The sequence below is a fragment of the Lynx rufus genome, unplaced genomic scaffold, assembly GCF_022079265.1.
Source record: "Lynx rufus isolate CCGP_SWC_20201006 ecotype Redwood Valley unplaced genomic scaffold, mLynRuf1.p SCAF_41, whole genome shotgun sequence".
NCBI classification, from domain to species: domain Eukaryota; kingdom Metazoa; phylum Chordata; class Mammalia; order Carnivora; family Felidae; genus Lynx; species Lynx rufus.
Window position 1 is genome coordinate 1,986,031 of NW_025814858.1, and position 18,740 is coordinate 2,004,770.

The window sequence follows — 18,740 nt, forward strand, 5'->3', positions numbered from 1 at the left end:
GGTATAACCATTTTGGAAACAGTTTGGAGGAATCTTGCCAAAGCTGATAAGTTGGATGACATGTGACCCAGCAAATTCTCTCCTAGGTAAATAAATACTATTGTAGAAAATGTTCACCAAATGACGTGTCCTATAATGATCACTGAAGCTTTATTCAAAATTACCCTAAGCCAGAACCTACCTAAATGTCCACCAAGAGTTGCAGAAATATTGTAAACTATTCATATAATGAAATTCTATACACCAATGAGCAGAAAGGATCTATACATACAATAACATGAATATCACTAACATAAGTTTGAGTGAAGGAAGCTAGGTGTAGGACACATAATTCCATTTCTATATAGTCCAAAAACAAGCAAAAGTTGTATATTCTGTAAGAAGTCAGAATAATTGCCGTCCCAAAGGAGAGATAGACCGTGACTGAAAGAGGCACAGGTGGTCCCTTGGGGTCCTGGTACCTTTTTTAATGAGTGCTGATTCCACAAGTATATTGAACTTAATTGCATCAAGCTGTGCTCAGAATACTTTTAATAATATATGTTCTTTTTTGCGTGCCTGGGTGGCTAGCCACTTAAGTGTCCAACTTTGGCTCAGGTCATGATCTCATGGTTTGTGAGTTCGAGCCCCACATCAGGTTCTGTGCTGACAGCTCAGAGCCTGGGGCCTGCTTCGATCCTGTGGCTCCCTATCTGGCCCTCCCCTGCTCCCACGGTGTCTCTCTCTCAAAAATAAACAAACATGAAAACAATAATATATGTCCTTTTGAATGTGTACTACACTTCAGTAATCTTATTTTAATCTGAGTGCAGACCCCTAAGTCACACCATTTTTTCTCTACTGTCTCTTCTAAACATTTAAAGAATATGTACTTTAAAACATCCTAGAAGATATATACATATACACACACAAAGAAAGAAAGAAATTGGCGGGAGGAGCCGGGAGGTGGGTGAACAGCAAAGAAACTCCAGCTTTATTACACAAGCATGGAACCAAATTCCTTTGGAGAGGGTGGGGGTGGAATGGCTTCTTCTGACGACTTCAGACCAATGAGGGAACAAGAGAGAACATGGATCTGCCCCTACAGTCCTGGAGACCTCTCAATCTGGGCTTAGGAAGCAAGGGGACCTCCGTTGTGGTCCAGGGGTCTCCTCCATCCTCAGACCCGGTGCTGGGAGACAGCAGAGGGCACAGCTGCCCCGGAGTCCCAGAAGGCGGCGCCACATCCCGGGAGCGCGGGCCGGGACCTTCTGGTGCTTCTTCGCCCGTAAAGTGCACTAGGGGACGCGGGACAGGCTCTCACTGGTTCATCCCTCCAGGCACAACCCGTCCCGGGGCTGAGAGGTCGCGCGGCGGTGGCCCGCATCTGAAGCCCAGGCACTGGGAAGCGGCAGAGTCTCACCACGGGTGCCAGGTTCACTCCCAGGACTTGGCGCGCTTGGCGCCGCGCTGCTGCCAGGCTACTCTCGACCCACACGTCGCCGACTACGCGGATGGTGGGCAAGGTGGTCAGCGTCGGGGTGGCCGCCCTCCCACTCTCCTCCAGGGTGCGGCCCCCGGGGGCCGCGGGCTTGCGGGGGCTGCTGTGCTCGCGGGACGGCGGCGGCGGGGGCAGCACCTTCCTCTGGCCGACCGCGACCATCCGGGATCCGTAGCGCCTCCTCCTGGCAGCTGGCCGGCGCGTCTGGAGGCGGGCCTCGGGGGGGGCCTGGTGCCCCCTCGTGTACACCACCTTCTCCTCAGGCGCCTCCAGCGCGGCCCCTCCTGCAGCGCTAGAGGCTCCTCCCCGAGCGGCAGGGGCCAGGGCCTCCCGGGGCCTGCGCCGCCTCCTCTTCATGCGGCTCAGGATGTGAGGCCGCTAGGGGCCGCCCGCGCTTGCCAGGTCTCGCCGCCGCCGCCGGGTCCTGATGAGTTTCCTACCATGAAGCCAAATCAGGCGGCAGGCTGTGAGAGTTACACCGCAGTTGCTAGGAGACCAGGCGCTTTGTGAGGTCACAATGTCTGCCTATCTTATCACTGCCGGCTGCCCAAAGCTGCCTTAGGTTGGGCTGTGTTTAAGATTGTGCCCTCCAGACAGACCTGCACGTAATCTTACCTGAGAAGGCCCATAGTCCTTGACGAGTTCAAAGGGGTTGTCCTCGACGTGAATGCACTGGTGCCTCAGCCTCCATTAATTCCATCTAACATGAGATGACACTTAGCGGTGGAGAGTACACACAACTTGCAATCAAACATGACTGTAAGAGGGTTTTAGCTAATTAAATGCCTTGTCATGCAATGCACCGAAAGCCAAATTGAAGTAACTACTCTACTCTTTCAAAGAATACAGATATACTGTGCCTTGTTTAGGGTTCCATATGTGTGTTGCATAGCTCACAGTTCAGGAAGCTGTTCTTCACAGCAGCAGCAAACCGTTTGCCTAGTTAGTATCCATGCTCACTTTCACGCAGCTTAGGGAAGACCGAGGCATTGTGTGCTTCAGAGCAAAGCGTCAACGAATTCTGCGTGAGTGGCCATTAGGGCATTCAGTGCCACTAAAACCTATTCGGTACCTACCAATTCATGATATTCCAGGTAAGTCATACACAAAGTAGTAAAAGACCGTATGGGATTCCAAGGGTAGAAAACGTGTTACCCCGTCCGTGTAAGTGCTTTTGAAAGCAACCAGCATGGTCCATCCATCATCACCACATACACAAATTATTCACAAAATATTACTAGGACCACCTACCATGATCAATTGAAATCCACTTCCTCATGAAAGGATGACACCAAACTATGTGAATCAATAAAAGTGATAAGTCATGGTAACAATCAGAAGAGACACGTGCCAAGGTCAGTGTGATACATGTGAGAGGCCTCTGTCTTTATTCAACTCCTTTTCTTAAACACACGAACCAAACTTTCATCTACGCAGCTTAGGCCAGTACGACCTCACGTTCATAAAGTGCTGATAATGGAAAGCTACCCTCATATTCAGTAAGAGCAACCCCTGGATTTCCTTTTTCATTAAATGTACTTTATTTTCAAATTGGTTTCCTCTCAACACCCAGTGTTCATCCCAACAGGTGCCCTCCTCAATGCCCGTCACCCACTTTCCCCTCTCCCCAACCCCACGTCAACCCTCAGTCTGTTATCAGTATTTAAGAGTCTCTTACAGTTTGCCTCCCTCCCTCTCTATAACTTTTTCCCCCCATCACCTCCCCCATGGTCTTCTGCTAAGTTTCTCAGGATCCACACATGGATGAAAACATATGGTATCTGTCTTTCTCCGCCTGACTTCTTTCACGTAGCATAATACCCCCCAGTGCCATCCACGTTGCTACATATGGCCACATTTTGTTCTTTCTCATTGCCAAGTAGTACTCCATAGTATACATAAACCATAACTTCTTTATCCACTTGTTAGTTGATAGACAGCTAGGCTCTTTCCATACTTTGGCAGTTGTTGAAAGTAGTGCTATCAACATTGGGGTACATGTGACCCTATGTCTCAGCACTCCTGTACCCCTTGGGTAAATTCCTAGCAGTGCTATTGCTGGGTCTTCGGGTTGATCTATTTTGAATGACTTGGGGAACCTCCACACTGTTTTCCAGAGCGGCTGCACTAGGTTGCATTCCCACCAACAGTGCAAGAGGGTTCCTGTGTCTCCACATCCTCACCAGCATCTACAGTCTTCTAATTTGCTCACTGTAGCCACTCTGACTGGCATGAGGTGGTATCTCAGTGCGGTTTTGCTTTGGATTTCCCTGACGAGGAGTGCTGTTGAGCAACTTTTCATGTGTCTCTTGACAATCTGGATGTCTTTTTTAGAACAGTGTCTGTTCAAGTCTTCTGCCCGTTTCTTCACTGGTTTATTTGATTTCGGGTGTGGAGTTGGTGAGTCCTTTTTACAGGTTTTGGATACTAGCCAATTATCCAGTATGACTTTTGCACACATCTTTTCCCATTCGGTCAGTTGCCTTTTAGTTTTGTTGATTGTTTCCTTCATTGTGGAGAATATTTTTATTTTGATGAGATGCCAATAGTTCATTTTGCTTTTAATTCCCTTGCCTTTGGAGATGTGTCAGCTAAGAACTTGCTGACGCTGAGGTCAAAGAGGGTTTTTCCTGCTTTCTCCTCCAGGGTTTGATGGTTTCCTGTCTCACATTCACGTCCATCATCCATTGTGAGTTTATTTTTGTGAGTGGTGTAAGAAACTGTTCTAGTTTCATTCTTCGGCATGTTGATGTCCACTTCTCTTAGCACCATTTGTTAAAGAGACTGTCTTTTTTTCCATTGGATATTCTTTCCTGCTTTGTCAAAGATTAGTTGGCCATACGTATGTGGGTCCAATTCTGGGGTCTCTATTCTATGCCATTAAGTCTATGTATTTGTTTCTGTGCCAATACCATGCTTTCTTGATGGCTATAGCTTAGTGGTAGAGGCGAAAGTCTGGCATTGTGGTGCCTCTCACTTTGGTTTTCTTCTTCAGTATTACTTTGGCTATTCAGGGTCTTTTGTGTTTCCATACACATTTTATGATTGCTTGTTCCAGCTTGGAGAAGAGTGCTGGTGCAATGTGATTGGTGCTGCATATAATGTGAGGACTGCGTTGGGTCGTATTGACATTTCGCCAATATTTATTCTTCCAATCCACGAGCATGGAATGTGTTTTGCTTTCTCTGTATCTCTTAAATTTGCTTCACAAGCCTCCTACAGTTTCAGCATACAGATCTTTTACCTCTTTGGTTAGGTTTATTCCTACGTATTTGATGAGTCTTGGTGCATTGTAAATGGGATCCGTTTCTTTATTTCTCTTTCTGTTGCTTCATTATTGGTGTATAAAACGCAACCAATTTCTGTACATTGATTTTGTACCCTGCAACATTGCTAAATTCATGTATCAGTGCTAGAGGACTTTTGATGGAGTCTGTCGGAAATTCCATGTATAGTATCATGCCATCTGCAAAAAGTAGAAGTTTGACTTCATCTTTGCAAATGATGATACCTTTAATTTCATTTACTCTCTGATTACTGATGCTAAGACTTCCAACACTATGTTCAACAACCGGGGTGAGAGTGGACATCTCTGTCTTGTTCCTGATCTCAGGGGGAATGCTCTCAGTTTTTCCCCATTGAGGCCGATATTTACTGTGGGCTTCTGATAAATGGCTTTTATGGTGTTTAAAGTAGTTTCCTTCTATCCCAACTTTCTTGAGGGTTTGTATTAGGTAAGGATCCGGTATTTTCTCAAATACATTTTTCTGCATCTGTTGACAGTGTACTAGGGTTCTTATCTTTTCTTTTATTAATGTGATGTAGCACAATGATTGATTTGTGAATATGGCACTAGCCCTGCAGGCCAGGAATGAATCCCACTTGATCGTGTTGAATAATACTTTCTATATGCTATTGAATGTGATTTGCTAGTATCTTGTTGAGAATTTTTGCACCCCTATTCATCAGGGATATTGGCCTGTAATTCTCCTTTTTTTCTGTGTCTCTCTCTAGTTTGGGAATCACCGTAATGCTGGCTTCATAAAATGCGTCTGGAAGTTTTCCTTTCATTTCCATTTTTTGGAACAGCTTGGGAAGGATAGCTATTATCTCTGCTTTAAATGTCTGCTAGAAATCGCCAGAGAAGCCACTTGGACCAGGACTCTTATTTATTGGGAGATTTTTGATGACTGATTCAATTTCCTCACTAGTTATGGGTCTGTTCACAATTTCTATTACTTCCCGTTTGAGCTTTGGAAGTGTGTGGGTATGGAGGCATTTGTCCATTTCTTCCAGGTTGTCCAGTTTGTTGGCATAGAAGGTTTTATAGTGTTTCCTGATGAATGCTTGAATTGCTGAGGGATTCTTTGTAATAATTCCATTTTCTTTCGTGATTTGACTATTTGGGTCCCCTCTCTTTTCTTTTTGAGAAGCCAGGCTAGACGTTTGTCATTTTTGTGTATTTTCTCAAAAACACAACTCTTGGTTTCATTGATGTGCTCTACTGTTTTCCTTGAGACTCCATATTGTTTCTTTCTGCTCTGATCTTTATTATTTTTCTTCTTCTGCTGGCTTTGGGGTGTCTTTCCTGTCCTGCTTCTAGTTCCTTTAGGTGTGCTGTTAGATTTTGTATTGGGGATTTTACTTGTTTCTTGACATAGGCCTGGATAGCAATGTTTGTTGTTGTTGTTGATGTTGTTGTTTTTGTTGTTGTGTTTTGTTTTTTTGTTGTTGTTGTTCCCGGTCAGGACAGCCCTTGCTGCATCCCGAAGGGTTTGCATTGTTGTATTTCATTTTCATTTGTTTCCTTATATCTTTTAATTTCTTCTCAAATTGCCTGGTTGACCCATTTATTCGTTACTGGGATGTTTTTTAACCTCCATGCTTTTGGAGATGTTCCATCTTTTTTTCTGTGTTTAATTTAATGTCCCCTGCAATTACCACATTCGTATCAACAAGGTTCTGTATGTTTTTAATTAATTGTGTTATATATTTGTGTGTCTCCGAATTTGGTGTGTAGACATTTAAAATTTTTAGCTCTTCCTGATGGAGAGACCCTGAAATTAATGTAGAAAGCCCTTCGTCATCTCTTGTTACAGCCTTTCATTTAAACTCTACTTTGTATGATATAAGTTGGCTACTCCAGGTTTCTTTTGACCTCCAGTAGCATGAGAGATAGTTCTCCATCCCCTCACTTTCAATCTGAAGGTGTCCTCATGTCTAAAATCAGTCTCTTGTAGACAGCAAATAGGTGGGTCTTGTTCTGTTTTTTGTTTTTGTTTTTTCTATCCATTCTGATACGCTATGTTTTTTGGTTGGAGCATTTAGTCCATTGAAATTCCGTGTTATTATGGAAAGATATGCGATTAGAGTCTTTGTGATGTCTGTAGGTTTCATGCTTGCAGTGGTGCAGCAGTTTCCTTTCCCACCAACAGTGAGAGAGGGTTCCTCTTTCTCCATATCCTCACCAGCATCTGTGGTTCCCTAAGTTGCTCAGTTTAGCCACACTGACTAGTGTCAGGTGGTATCTCAGTGTGGTTTTGATTTGTATTTTCCTGATGATGAGTGATGTTGAGCATCCTTTCATGTGTCTGTGGGCCATCTGGATTTCTCCTTTGGAAAAGTGTCTATTGATGTCTTCTGCCCATTGTTTCACTGTAGTACATTTTCCAGGTGTGACTTGGGTAAGTTCTTTATACATTTTGTATAGTAACCCTTTATCCAGTATGTCATTCGCAAATATCTTCACTCCTTCCATCGGTTGCCTTTTAATTTTGCTGATTGTTTCCTTTGCAGTGCCAAAGTTTTTTACCCTGACCAGGTCCTGATCATTCATTTTTGCTTTTCATTCCCTTGTCTTTTGAGACATGCCAAGGAAGAAATTGCTGCAGTTGAGGTCAAACGGGTTTTTTCCTCTTTTCTCCTCTAGGGTTTTGATGGTTTCCTGTCTCACATTTAAGTCTTTCATCCATTTGGCATTTATTTTTGTGCACGTTGTAAGAAAGTCATCTAGTTTATTCCTCATCATGTTGCTGTTCAGTTCTCCCAGCACCCTCTGTAAAGAGACTGTCTTGTATCCATTGGATTGTCTTTCCAGTTTTGTCAAAGATTAGTTCACCATACATTTGTGGGGCCCCTTCTGGGTTCTCTATGCTGTTTCATTGGTTCATGGGCCTGTTTTTGTGCCAATGTCATACTATCTTGATGATTACAGCTTCGTAGGAGAGGCGAAAGTCTGGGCTGCCTCCCACTTTGGCTTTCTTTTTTCCACATAACTTTGACTACTCAGGTTCTTTGGTTGTTCCGTGCAAATTTTCAGATTGCTTGCTCTAGTCTGGAGAAGAATGTTTGCACAATTTTGATTGGTATGGCATTAAACGTGTAGATTTCTTTGGTAGTATTGACATTTTATTTTATTTTTTTTTTTTTTTTTAACGTTTATTTATTTTTGGGACAGAGAGAGACAGAGCATGAACGGGGGGGGGGGGCAGAGAGAGACGGAGACACAGAATCGGAAACAGGCTCCAGGCTCTGAGCCATCAGCCCAGAGCCTGACGCGGGGCTCGAACCCACAGACCGTGAGATCGTGACCTGGCTGAAGTCGGACGCTTAACCGACTGCGCCACCCAGGCGCCCCAGTATTGACATTTTAACAGTATTCGTTCTTCCACTCTATAGGCATGGATTGTTTTGTTTTGTTTTTTTCTGAATTTGTTGTGTCTTCATCATTTTTTTCATAAATTTTCTACACTTTTCACTGTACAGATCTTTTACACCTTTGCTTAGGTTTCTTGCTATGTATTTTGCGGTTCTTGGTGAAATTGTAACTGGCATTGATTTCTTGACCTGTCTTTCTGTTGTTTCCTTATTGGTGTATAGAAATGCAACCAGTTTCTTTACACTGATTTTGTATCCTGTGAGTTTGGTCAGTGCATGTATCAGATCTAGTAGCGTTTCCATGGAGTCTTTTGGGTTCTCCGCGTTCAGTCTCATGTCATCTTTGAAAGGCCAAAGTTTGACTTTCAATGATATATGTTCAGTTAAGTGTAGTTAAAAAAGAATTTACCTTTCGGGCTCTATGTTAACTTCATAATTGCACAATAAGTGACAAATAAGCAAGAACTGTGCATGTTATCCCACATTAGAATTGGTAACTGGAATCTAACTCTTTAAAACATATTGAATCCCTCACGATATGGATAGAAGTATGAAACATCTAACTTCACCCAGTGCACACGTGTGTATTTGTAAACACATACGCTAAACAGCAAAATTGTAATACTAGTGAGGTGTGCCAAATTTTACATGTTCATGGTACAGATACTATTGTTTTACCGTCTTTATGGTAGCAGCCCAAAGAAGACATTTGGAATCAAGGAGAGAATCCAGAACGTACAGGGTACATTCTCCATGCTCTATTCTGGATTTCAAATAAATGAACAAATGGAATTAAAAAAAATAGATTGCACTGGTAATCATGTTTATTGCAATTGTGCAATAACTTTTTATGGACTCTAGCCATAATAAGAGTGCACGTGAAGAGGTGTTGGAAATAACACAGTTCATTTGACATGAGCAAACTCACTAGAAACATATACTTTCAAAAACTTTTTAATATTCATTTTTTCAGACATTCTATAAGGCCTAGTAACTTATTACTCCACATTTAGAAGAGCAAAGGTCGACATGGTGAACTTTGCACGTGTTACAATGGCTATCACATAATATTATTTGATATCCTAGGATTTTAAACAACTATACAGCTGCACGGCTCATGCTAGGGATTTAAAGCTTGACATATTTTGGGTTTCTGTTTTTCATTTTTTAATCGTTTTTTTTAGAATTAGCTTTTGCTACAATCGCATAACTACTAACTTGGGTAATGGACATCCAAGGTTCCAGCTTATCTGTTTTTGTATCAGTGATGAAAATCAATCTCTATGTCATTGCCTTCTCAATTAACCATGGCTATGTTTAGTTCCTTTATCACTGCAATAATAAATTCTCTATTGTCTTCTATGCCTTTTTTGAAGCCCAGTGATTCATCTTATGACTATGATGCTACATTCTTGTTGTTATACTGCTTTTATCTATTTTGATCAATTCTTTAATGGTCACTTCTTCCTGGAATTTCGTCTGAGGGGAATTCTTCCGTTTCATCATTTTGGATAGTTTTCTATCCCTTGTGTGTTTTAACGTTGTTGTTGTTGTTGTTTTGTTTTGTTTTGTTTTATGTGCTCTGCACCTGAGAGCACTGCTACATTAAAGTGGGCTCACACCCTCTCCGTGGCCTGGCCCTTCAGGAGGTGTGTTTTGGAAAGTGTTACTTGCTTCGTGTTGCTATGACTTTTGTTGTTTGATTTCTCATCTCAGAGTGATTTTTGAAAATCCCACGAGGTGTGCTTTGATGTGTTCCTTGAAGTACCAAATGAAGTAATTGGAGGTTTGCACTATCTTGACAGGGGTTAAAACACCTTAAGTTGCCATGGATGGGTGTTCTTGCCCTTCCCAACAATGGGGGTTACTCCTGGTAGTGAGATCCTGGAGATGTGATGGCGCCAAAGCCCCGGCGCCACACAGACAGCTCCTCTGAAAAGCTCTAGGCAGCTGCACTTATGAAAGCCGCTCATTTTCTGATTTCCCAGAGGTTACCTTGGGCAAAATTGTGGATTTTTTAAATTCCCTGGCCCCATCTCTTTCTTCTACCAGCCAGATCTTAGATTGTAGGCAGATGATACCTCCGAGTTTGCTTTTCCAATTTGTAAAGGGGAAGTATAACGCCTATGTCCAGTATAGTGGTGAGATTATAGGTAATGCCTGTAAATTTTTGGGAAAACTCATGGCACATTACACTCCATAAACATTGTATTTTGTTTTGATTTCCTCATAGTTGTCACTGCACCCATCTCCAGGGTGGGGTCTTTTGTAGGTCAAAATGTAAGCTACACCATAGAAGCTATCAACGAGGCAAAATGTTTCTCCTATGCTTGAGGACGTGACCCTTCCCTTTTTTGTATATGTATACTAAATTTGGTGGTAGAGATTATTGAAGACTTGAATGTATATTGCAGTCTAGCACACCGGGAGATAGTTAAAAATCCCCTATTTCAGGCATCGTGGATACACATATTGAACACCTTAGGTGTCAGGTGCTATTAGGTTCAAGTACACAGTGATAATCCAACATGCACGCTCCATATACTCAGGATGTTTCAAACCTTAGCTACAAATGGTACACGTGTAATTACACCTTGTGGCAAATGCTGTTAAATAAAAGACTAAGTGTTATGAGAAGGAATGGCACAGGGGACAAAGTGTAGATTAGAGGATTGGCCAACAAAGGTTTGTTGGGGAGAAAAGTCCTTTATTCAACCTTGGACCCGTAGCAAGAACTGGTAAGGAAACTAGCGAGCACAAAATGCATTCTAAGCGGAACCTACGTGGGTCTAATTTGAGCAACCAGGAGAAGAGACCGTCCCGGTCACCTACTGAAAGAAGAATGAGGAAAGATGGCATTAGAGGGGTGACAAGGCAGGACTGCCAACATCTGGTGGTCACGTTACAGATTCTATGTGTCATTTTGAGTACAGTGGAGATTAGAGGGTTGTCTTAAGCAGAGGAATGAACTGTTCAGTTCAGGATGTTTGGATTGCATTCCGGATGCAGTGAGAAGAATGAAGTGGGATTTTGGTGGGAAGGGAAAGGCAGCATGGGGCTAAGAAGGAAAATGGAGAGTAGGCAGAAGGTGGTGAGAAACTAGCTGGCTTGGCATACGTTGGAGGTGGAGTTGAGAGCCCCTGCTGCTGAGTGGATCACAGGAAAGACGTTGAGGTGGGGAGGACTGACAATGAGTCTCTTTCCCTCTTGAGCAACTGAAGACAATGCCCCATTAACAGAGAAACACAAGAGGGGTCTTAAGTTGGTCATGCATTTCAATTGATTGTTGATTGGGTATTAATTCATATGCTTAGAGAATTTTGCTTAGAATGTTATCTTTTCATTGTTTTGTTTCCACAAATTTCTTCGTTATTACCATCTTGAGGTTCTAACTGATGGTCTCCAATTCTTCGCTGTCACCAAGACCTTCTTACATAAGAGTATGGACATGAGGGGTTATGTAGGTACATCATCTTCAACCCAGTCTTTGTCATCGTCACAAATACTTAATGGCCACTGTTGGAGAAGAACCTCAAGCTCCAACAGGGTTGTTCTCACTGTTCTCGGAATGTCTGCCCCTCCTTTATTCCCACACATTTGCTTTTGTCCCCTTTGTCCTCCTCCTTTCTGCCTGCCAACTAGAAATGTGGTCATCCTTTAAGGTTCTTTGTGCTATGCCTCTGAGACGCCTTTCCTGATTAACTCGGCTAAGTGGACTTCTCCTGATACATGAAACTTGACCTTGAAGTCTCACTGTGCTTTGTATGGTGTTTGGGTTTTTTCTACCCTCAAATATTGAAAGTTTCTTGAAGGGAAGGATGAGGTCTTGCATGCTTTCAGAAACTTTTATAAACACTCAAACACGGTCAAAGTTTAGAAATCTTTCTTGGTGAAGTGGTTGAGTCAACGTCAAATCAGGTGGGAGGGGAGTCTGCTGAAGCAATCACACTGGACTGTTTGAAACTATCCTTGATATATTGAATGGACCTAATAAATTTATGAATTGACACATTTTATTTATGTAACTGATACTAGACTGAATCATTTATTTGAAATGTTACTTTATGATTACGGCGGTCTTAAAGTTTATTGCAGAAAATTTAGAAAATAAACAAGAAAGAAAGAACAATGGTCATAAGTCAAACACCTGGAGATAAGCATATCTAAACACCGTTTGTATGTTTATGTATTTTTGGCCGAGAGAGAGAACGAGAGATGAGCAAGAGTGGGTGATGGGAGGAGAGAGAGAGATAGAGAGAATCATAAGCAGGCTCCACGCTGTCAGTGCAGAGCTCAATGTGGAGCTTGGTCCCACACTCTGTGAAATCATAACTGAGCTGGAATCAAGAGCCAGATGCTTAACCGACTGAGCCATTCAGGCGCCCCTGGTGGTAAGCACCTCTAACACTGTGGCATAATCGTCAGGGAAGAGGTATATGTACATGCATTAACCAAAATTAGCTATGTAGCTGTGAATCCCATTTTTGGTCCTCTAGTGATACGAGCATTTCACTAGGTCATAAATGTTCTGCAGGGCTATGAATTGTAAAGGCCACATAGCATGCCATAACTTATTTAAAAAAAATTTTTAATGTTTATTTATTTATGAGACAGAGAGACACAGAGCATTAACGGGGGAGCGTCAGAGAGAGAGGGAGACACAGAATCCGAAGCAGGCTCCAGGCTCTGAGCTGTCAGCACAGAGCCCGACGCGGGGCTCGAGGTCACGGACCGTGAGATCATGACCCGAGCTGAAGTCGGACGCCCAATCGACTGAGCCACCCAGGCACCCCATGCCATAAATTATTTAAACACGGCTATTCATCATTTAGGATGTTCCATTTTCTTGCTTCAATTAGTTGCTACAAGGAGAATTAGATTTTCATGGTGTAGACACAGTTTAGTAAATGTCAATTAAAAAATAAAAAGAACTGCAGCCGGTAATGTGAGGCGGAGGAACAGGTATGACCAGATTTCGCTTCACCTTGTCTATTGCTGGCAGTCTTTACACCCTTCTCTCCCTCATCCTCTTTTTCTCCTCCGTGACCCACAACCTCCACCTCTTTATTCCTCCTTCTTCTCATCCTTGTTTCTCTCACTATGCTGGCCTCCTTGCTTCCCATCAGTACACACGTTCACACTCCTGCCTTGGGGAATTCATGGGTCCTTCTGCCTAGATCACCTTCCTGTCAGCAGGTAGTACTCTCATTTCCATGAGGTATTTATTCAACTGGCACCTTTTTCAGTAGGGCCCTCTGTGTCGAGTATTTCACCCTGTCTAGTATTTCACACCCCCTCCCCCAATGCTTATATCCTCTCCAAGATGTATTTACTTTTTTTCCCCCCATTCATTATTCTCTACCATAGTTTCTAGTTCCATTATCTTTGTCAATCTCCCCCATTGGACTATTAAGCACCAAAAGCACAGTGATCCTTGCTCCTTTGGTTCACTAGTGGATCCTCAGGGCGTAGACTGTGTTGTCTCATTCTAAATGCTCCAAAAGTATTTATTGAATGATTCAATGAATCAACATCACTCCTTCTTTCTTAAGAATGTTTTATAATTTTGTACTTTACACTTACATCTATGATCCACTTGAGTGAATGTTTGTATAAGTGATGAATTTAGGTCAAGGCTTCCTTTAATTAATTAATTAATCAATGAACCGATTGATTAAACAATTAATTACTTAGTTAATTGATTACTATTGCATACGAACACTTAATTGTTCCAGTAACACTTGGGAAAGACTATATCCCTTTTTCTGTTGGGTTGGCTCTATGTCATTATCAGAAGTTGGGTGAGGATGCTTGTGTATGGGGTCAGTTTCTGGATTCTCTGTTCTATCTCTTGATCTGTGTGTCCATCTTTCTTCAATATCACACTGTCTTGATTAATGGAGGTTTTTATTAAGTCTTAAAATTGTGCAACATGAGTTCTCCAACTTGGTTATTTTTCAGAGCTGTTTGGCTGTTCTCATTCCTTTGTCTTTTCACACACATAGTTTAGAATCAGCTTGCTGATATCCACAAAAAAAATCCTGGGATTTCGACTGGGATTATGTTGAATCTCTAGATCAAGTTGATAATTGACATCTTCCTAGCGAGGCTTCCATGGATAGATATGGCATATCTCTCCATTTATTTATATCTTGCTTGATTTACCCAATCAGCCTTCTGTGGCTTTTCACGTACAGATCCTGTGCATGGTCGTTAGAGTTAAATGTAAGTATTTCAATGTTTGGTGTGATTTTAAATGGTTCTTTAAAAACAGTTCATATTCTAATGGTTCATTGCTTATGTGTAAAAATTAAACTGAGTTTTATATATTGACCGTGTATTCTGGGGCTTATTTAATTATGTTTGAGTTCTAGAAAACTGATGTATACTCCTTAGAATTTGTTTCATGTTGATAATCACATGATTTAAGAGTTGAGGCAGTTTTCAGGGCACCTTGATGGCTCCGTCAGTTGACTACCAGACTGCTGGGTTCAGCAGCTCAGGTCATGGTCCTATGGTCAGGGGATTAAGCCCCGTTTGGGGCTCTGTGCTAAGCATAGAGCCTGCTTAAGCTTCTCTCTCTGTCTTTCTCTCTGTCTCTTTCTCTCCCCGTCTCTGCTCATTCTCTCTTTCCAAAATACGAATTGAAAAATAAATCAATAAAAGAATCGAGATACTTTTTATTTTTACTTTTTCCAATCCGAAGGCCTTTTCTATGCCTTTTTCTGTACATGCCACGCTTGTAATCAGGGGAGGTACTGGTGTTTATGTCGATTTGTACACAGAACTGGCAGATTCCCTGCTTTTATTGTCTCCTTCCTTGGATTTCTCCCAAACTTTCCCCAATCAAAATAGGATTCAGAGGGACCCTATTCTCTTTTCGGTTCAAGATGGCTGTGTAGGAAGGCCTTGAACTCAACTCCTCCAAGGTGAAAGAACATTTCAACTACCTCCACATTGACCTTAAACTTTCTAATTGATTCACTTTTTCTTTCCAGCTTCTCTCTTTCTTTATGTTTATTTATTTTTGAGACAGAGGGAGACAAAGCGCAAGTGGGGGACTGCAGAGAGACAGGGAGACATAGAATCTGAAACTGGCTCCCGGCTCTGAGCTGTCAGCACAGAGCTCAATGCGGGGCATGAACCCAGGAGCCCTGAGATCATGACCAGAACTGAAGTCGGATGCTTAATCAGCTGAGCCACCCAGGCGCCCCCTCCCCACTCTCAGCTTATCTCTTAATTCAGGATCCTGAAAGCAAAGTATCACCTCATGGGAACTGAAACTACCCCTCTAGCAATAAGGACTCCCTGAGCCAATAAGACTCCACCCTCAAGCCCAAGACAATGACCAACCTGACCTTAGTGACCACCTGTGTGTACCTACCTCTTTTTGTGCCACATTTTCCTTACATAAACCTGGAGGTCTTCTCAGCACTTTACAGAGAGTCGGTGATGTGAGTCTGCTGTATGTCTGGTGTCGGCCTCTGAATAAGTTCCCCATTTGTTTCACCTCCACTAGTTCCTTTGAAATGCGATTTTGTCAGTAATGAGTAGCCAAACCTCACCTTTTTTGGGTACCCTGGAGCGAGGTGCTCTTGTGCCTGAACTCCCTGACTACATTTTCTGGTGAACCAGCCAGAAGGTGTACTTCCAATTTGTCCAGCTCCCTGGGGATTGCACCTATTGATATAACAATTCCTCCTGAGGAGCTGAGGACTGACTGCACAGATGGTGCCTAACATAACATAGAAAATCAAAAGACAACAGCAAGACAGTGAGACAGTAACAAAGGAAATACTCACCCCTAACGTTGCCAAGGGCAGTTGGGGAAGGACCAGAAACAGACTCCTCTGTCCTTGGGCAGAAACAGAAACAACAACAACAACAACAACAACAAAAAACACTGCAGTTTGAAAAGAACAACTGTCATATAGAAGAGAGCATTAGAACTCTGTCAACGACAGAGGAGCCACAGGAGTTCTCTCTGGGTCATAGAGACGGGAGAGTGGCGGGGTTACATTTTACATCCACATTTTTTCCTGTTTACTTATTTTTGAGAAGCAGAGAATACAAGCAGAGCAGGGGCAGAAAGAGGGAGACAGAAGATTCAGGGAAGGCTCTACACTGACAGTATCCAGCCCAATGTGGTTCTCAAATTCATGAACTGTGAAATCATGACCTGAGCTGATGTCAGATACTCGATCCACTGAGCCACCCAGCTGCCCCACATTGTCCATCCACCTTAAATGCATATACCAGAGCAGGGTCCAGTTTCTGTAGCTGGTCTTCTGCCTCAGTAAGTTGCAGGCCCACAATACACACCAGCCCCAATTGCACTGGACACACACACACACACTCACACACACACACACACACACACACACACACACACACACACACACACACGACATGCTTTTTTCCCCTTAATCAATGCAGTTTAAAGAGCAACTAACTTATAAAAAGAGCCATTCCTGGACTGTAACCCACCTCAGCTCCCACGGCCCCTTCAGGGCACCCTCTCCGTGGAAAGTCCTGGTACACCCTAGTTTATATCCACTTCAACTTCAACTATATGGGCAAGGTATCCTCTGCATGTACAGCCCCAGGTGCCTTCAGCTTGTACGCACTTTAGTTTCACCTATCTTGCCCAGGAATCGTCTGCATAGAGAGATCAAGGACATCCTGACCCCCAGACTGTTTATGTTCTAGCCACCCTGTACAGGGTACCTGTACACAGCACCCCAGCATGCCTCAACTTGCATTCATTTCAGCTTCAGCTGTCCTGCCAGGGTACCCTCAACACACAGAATCCTGGGACACGCCAGTCTGCGTTCACTTCAGCTTCAACTATCCTGACAGGGCGCCTGCTATGTAGAAAGCCCCAGGATCCCCAGTCCATGCAAGCCACGGCGTCAGCCAGCCAGAAAATGTCACCAACTTGCACACAGAGTCTACCCAGGGGGACAATCATGGATAAGACAATTCCTTCAAGTGTAGGAGAAGTAGCTGCTCTGCCTCATCTATAGAAACAAATGCAGAAAGAGAAGCAAAATGGAGAGACAGAGAAATATGCTCCAAAAGAAAGAACAATAAAAAAAAAAAATAGAAACGACCTGAAACGGAGGTAAGCATTTTGTCTCAATTAAATAAAGAATATAAATTAATGATGGTCAAGATGCTCGCCGGGCTGCAGAGAAAAGACAAGAACTAAGTGAGACCCTTAATTAAGAGATAGCGAACACACACAAAATCAGAGTTCAGGAAGATAATAGCTGAAGAAAAAAAAAGCACTAGAGGGATTCAACAGTAGAAGACAGCATGAGGAAGGACATATCAGTAATATGGAAGATAGATTAAGGGAAAGCACCCAAAATTAACAATGGTTATTCAGTAAGGCCCTAAAACTTATTATTCCACATTTAGAAGAGCAAAAGTAGAAATGGTGAACTTTACATGTGTTACTATAGCTATCACATAATATCATTTGTTATCCATGAATTTTAAGCAAATATACAACTTTAGGAAAACAACTTTAGGTTTCTAAGTTTACCTTTACTCTTAAAAAAATATTTTGTGCCTGATATTTTTAGTTTCCCTGAAATGAGCTGCTGATACTGGCCATAGATAAAACCATGACAAACCAATGTATATTCAGTCACTGCCCTGTGAAATCAAAGAAAGAAGCACAAGATTGTTTTATGTTTGCTGTCTTAAATTATTTATTATTATAAGGGTTTTCTGTTTGGGGAGTCTGGTTGGCTCAGTCGGTTGAGTGTCCAACTTTGGCTCAGGTCATGATCATATGGTCTGTGAATTCGAGCCCCACGTCAGGCTCTGTGTTGACAGCTCAGAGCATGAAGACCACCTCAGATTCTCTCTCTCTCTCTCTCTCTCTCTCTCTCTCTCTCTCTCTCTCTCTGCCCCTTCCCCGCTCATGCTCTGTCTCTGTCTCTCTGTGCAAAATGAATAAACATTAAAAACGTTTAAAGAGAGTTTATGATTATTTATTTTTGAAATATAGAAAGATAGAAGGAGGGAGAGAGAGAGAGTAAAAGAGCACAAGGTCGGATGGTGCAGAGAGACATGGATACACAGAATTCCATCCAGGCTTCAAACTCTGAGCTGCAGCACAGACCCTGATGCTGATCTAGAACTCATGAACCATAAGATCATAAACTGAGCTGAAGTTAAAAACTTAACTGGCCCAGCCAAACTTGCACCTAGTTTCTTTCTTTCTTTTTTAAATGTTTGTTTGTTAATTAATTAATTAATTAATTAATTAATTAATTAATTTATTTATTTATTTATTTATTTATGGGGCGTGTGTGTGTGCGTGTGTGTGTGTGTGTGTGTGTGTGTGTGTGAGAGAGAGAGAGAGAGAGAGACAGAGAGAGAGAGAGAGAGAGAGAGACAAAGAGAGAAAGAGAGAGAGACAGGGAGAGAGAGAGAGAATGAATGGGGGAAGGGCAGAAGAGCAGGAAATACAGAATCTAAAGTAAGGTCCAGACTTTGACCTGTCAGCACAGGGTCAGATATGGGACTTGAACTCATGAACCATGAGATCATGATTTGAGCTGAAGGTGCAAGCTTAACCATCCAGGAA

At 42.6% G+C, this 18,740-nt stretch overlaps 2 protein-coding genes across 2 annotated transcripts in view; both read right to left on the reverse strand.

The window, feature by feature from the left end:
- Positions 1 to 18,740, reverse strand: part of LOC124525418 (testis-specific Y-encoded protein 3-like) — a 631,464-nt gene that overhangs the window by 149,453 nt on the left and 463,271 nt on the right.
- On the reverse strand, positions 1,160 to 1,837 carry LOC124525426 (coiled-coil domain-containing protein 71L-like). Its single transcript, XM_047097808.1, has one exon. It carries the CDS (start codon positions 1,835 to 1,837, stop codon positions 1,160 to 1,162), a length of 678 nt encoding a protein of 225 aa, XP_046953764.1.

Bases quoted from the DNA above. Each gene is read 5' to 3' on its own strand.
- LOC124525426 (XM_047097808.1), bottom strand. From the start codon at position 1,837: ATGAAGAGGAGGCGGCGCAGGCCCCGGGAGGCCCTGGCCCCTGCCGCT.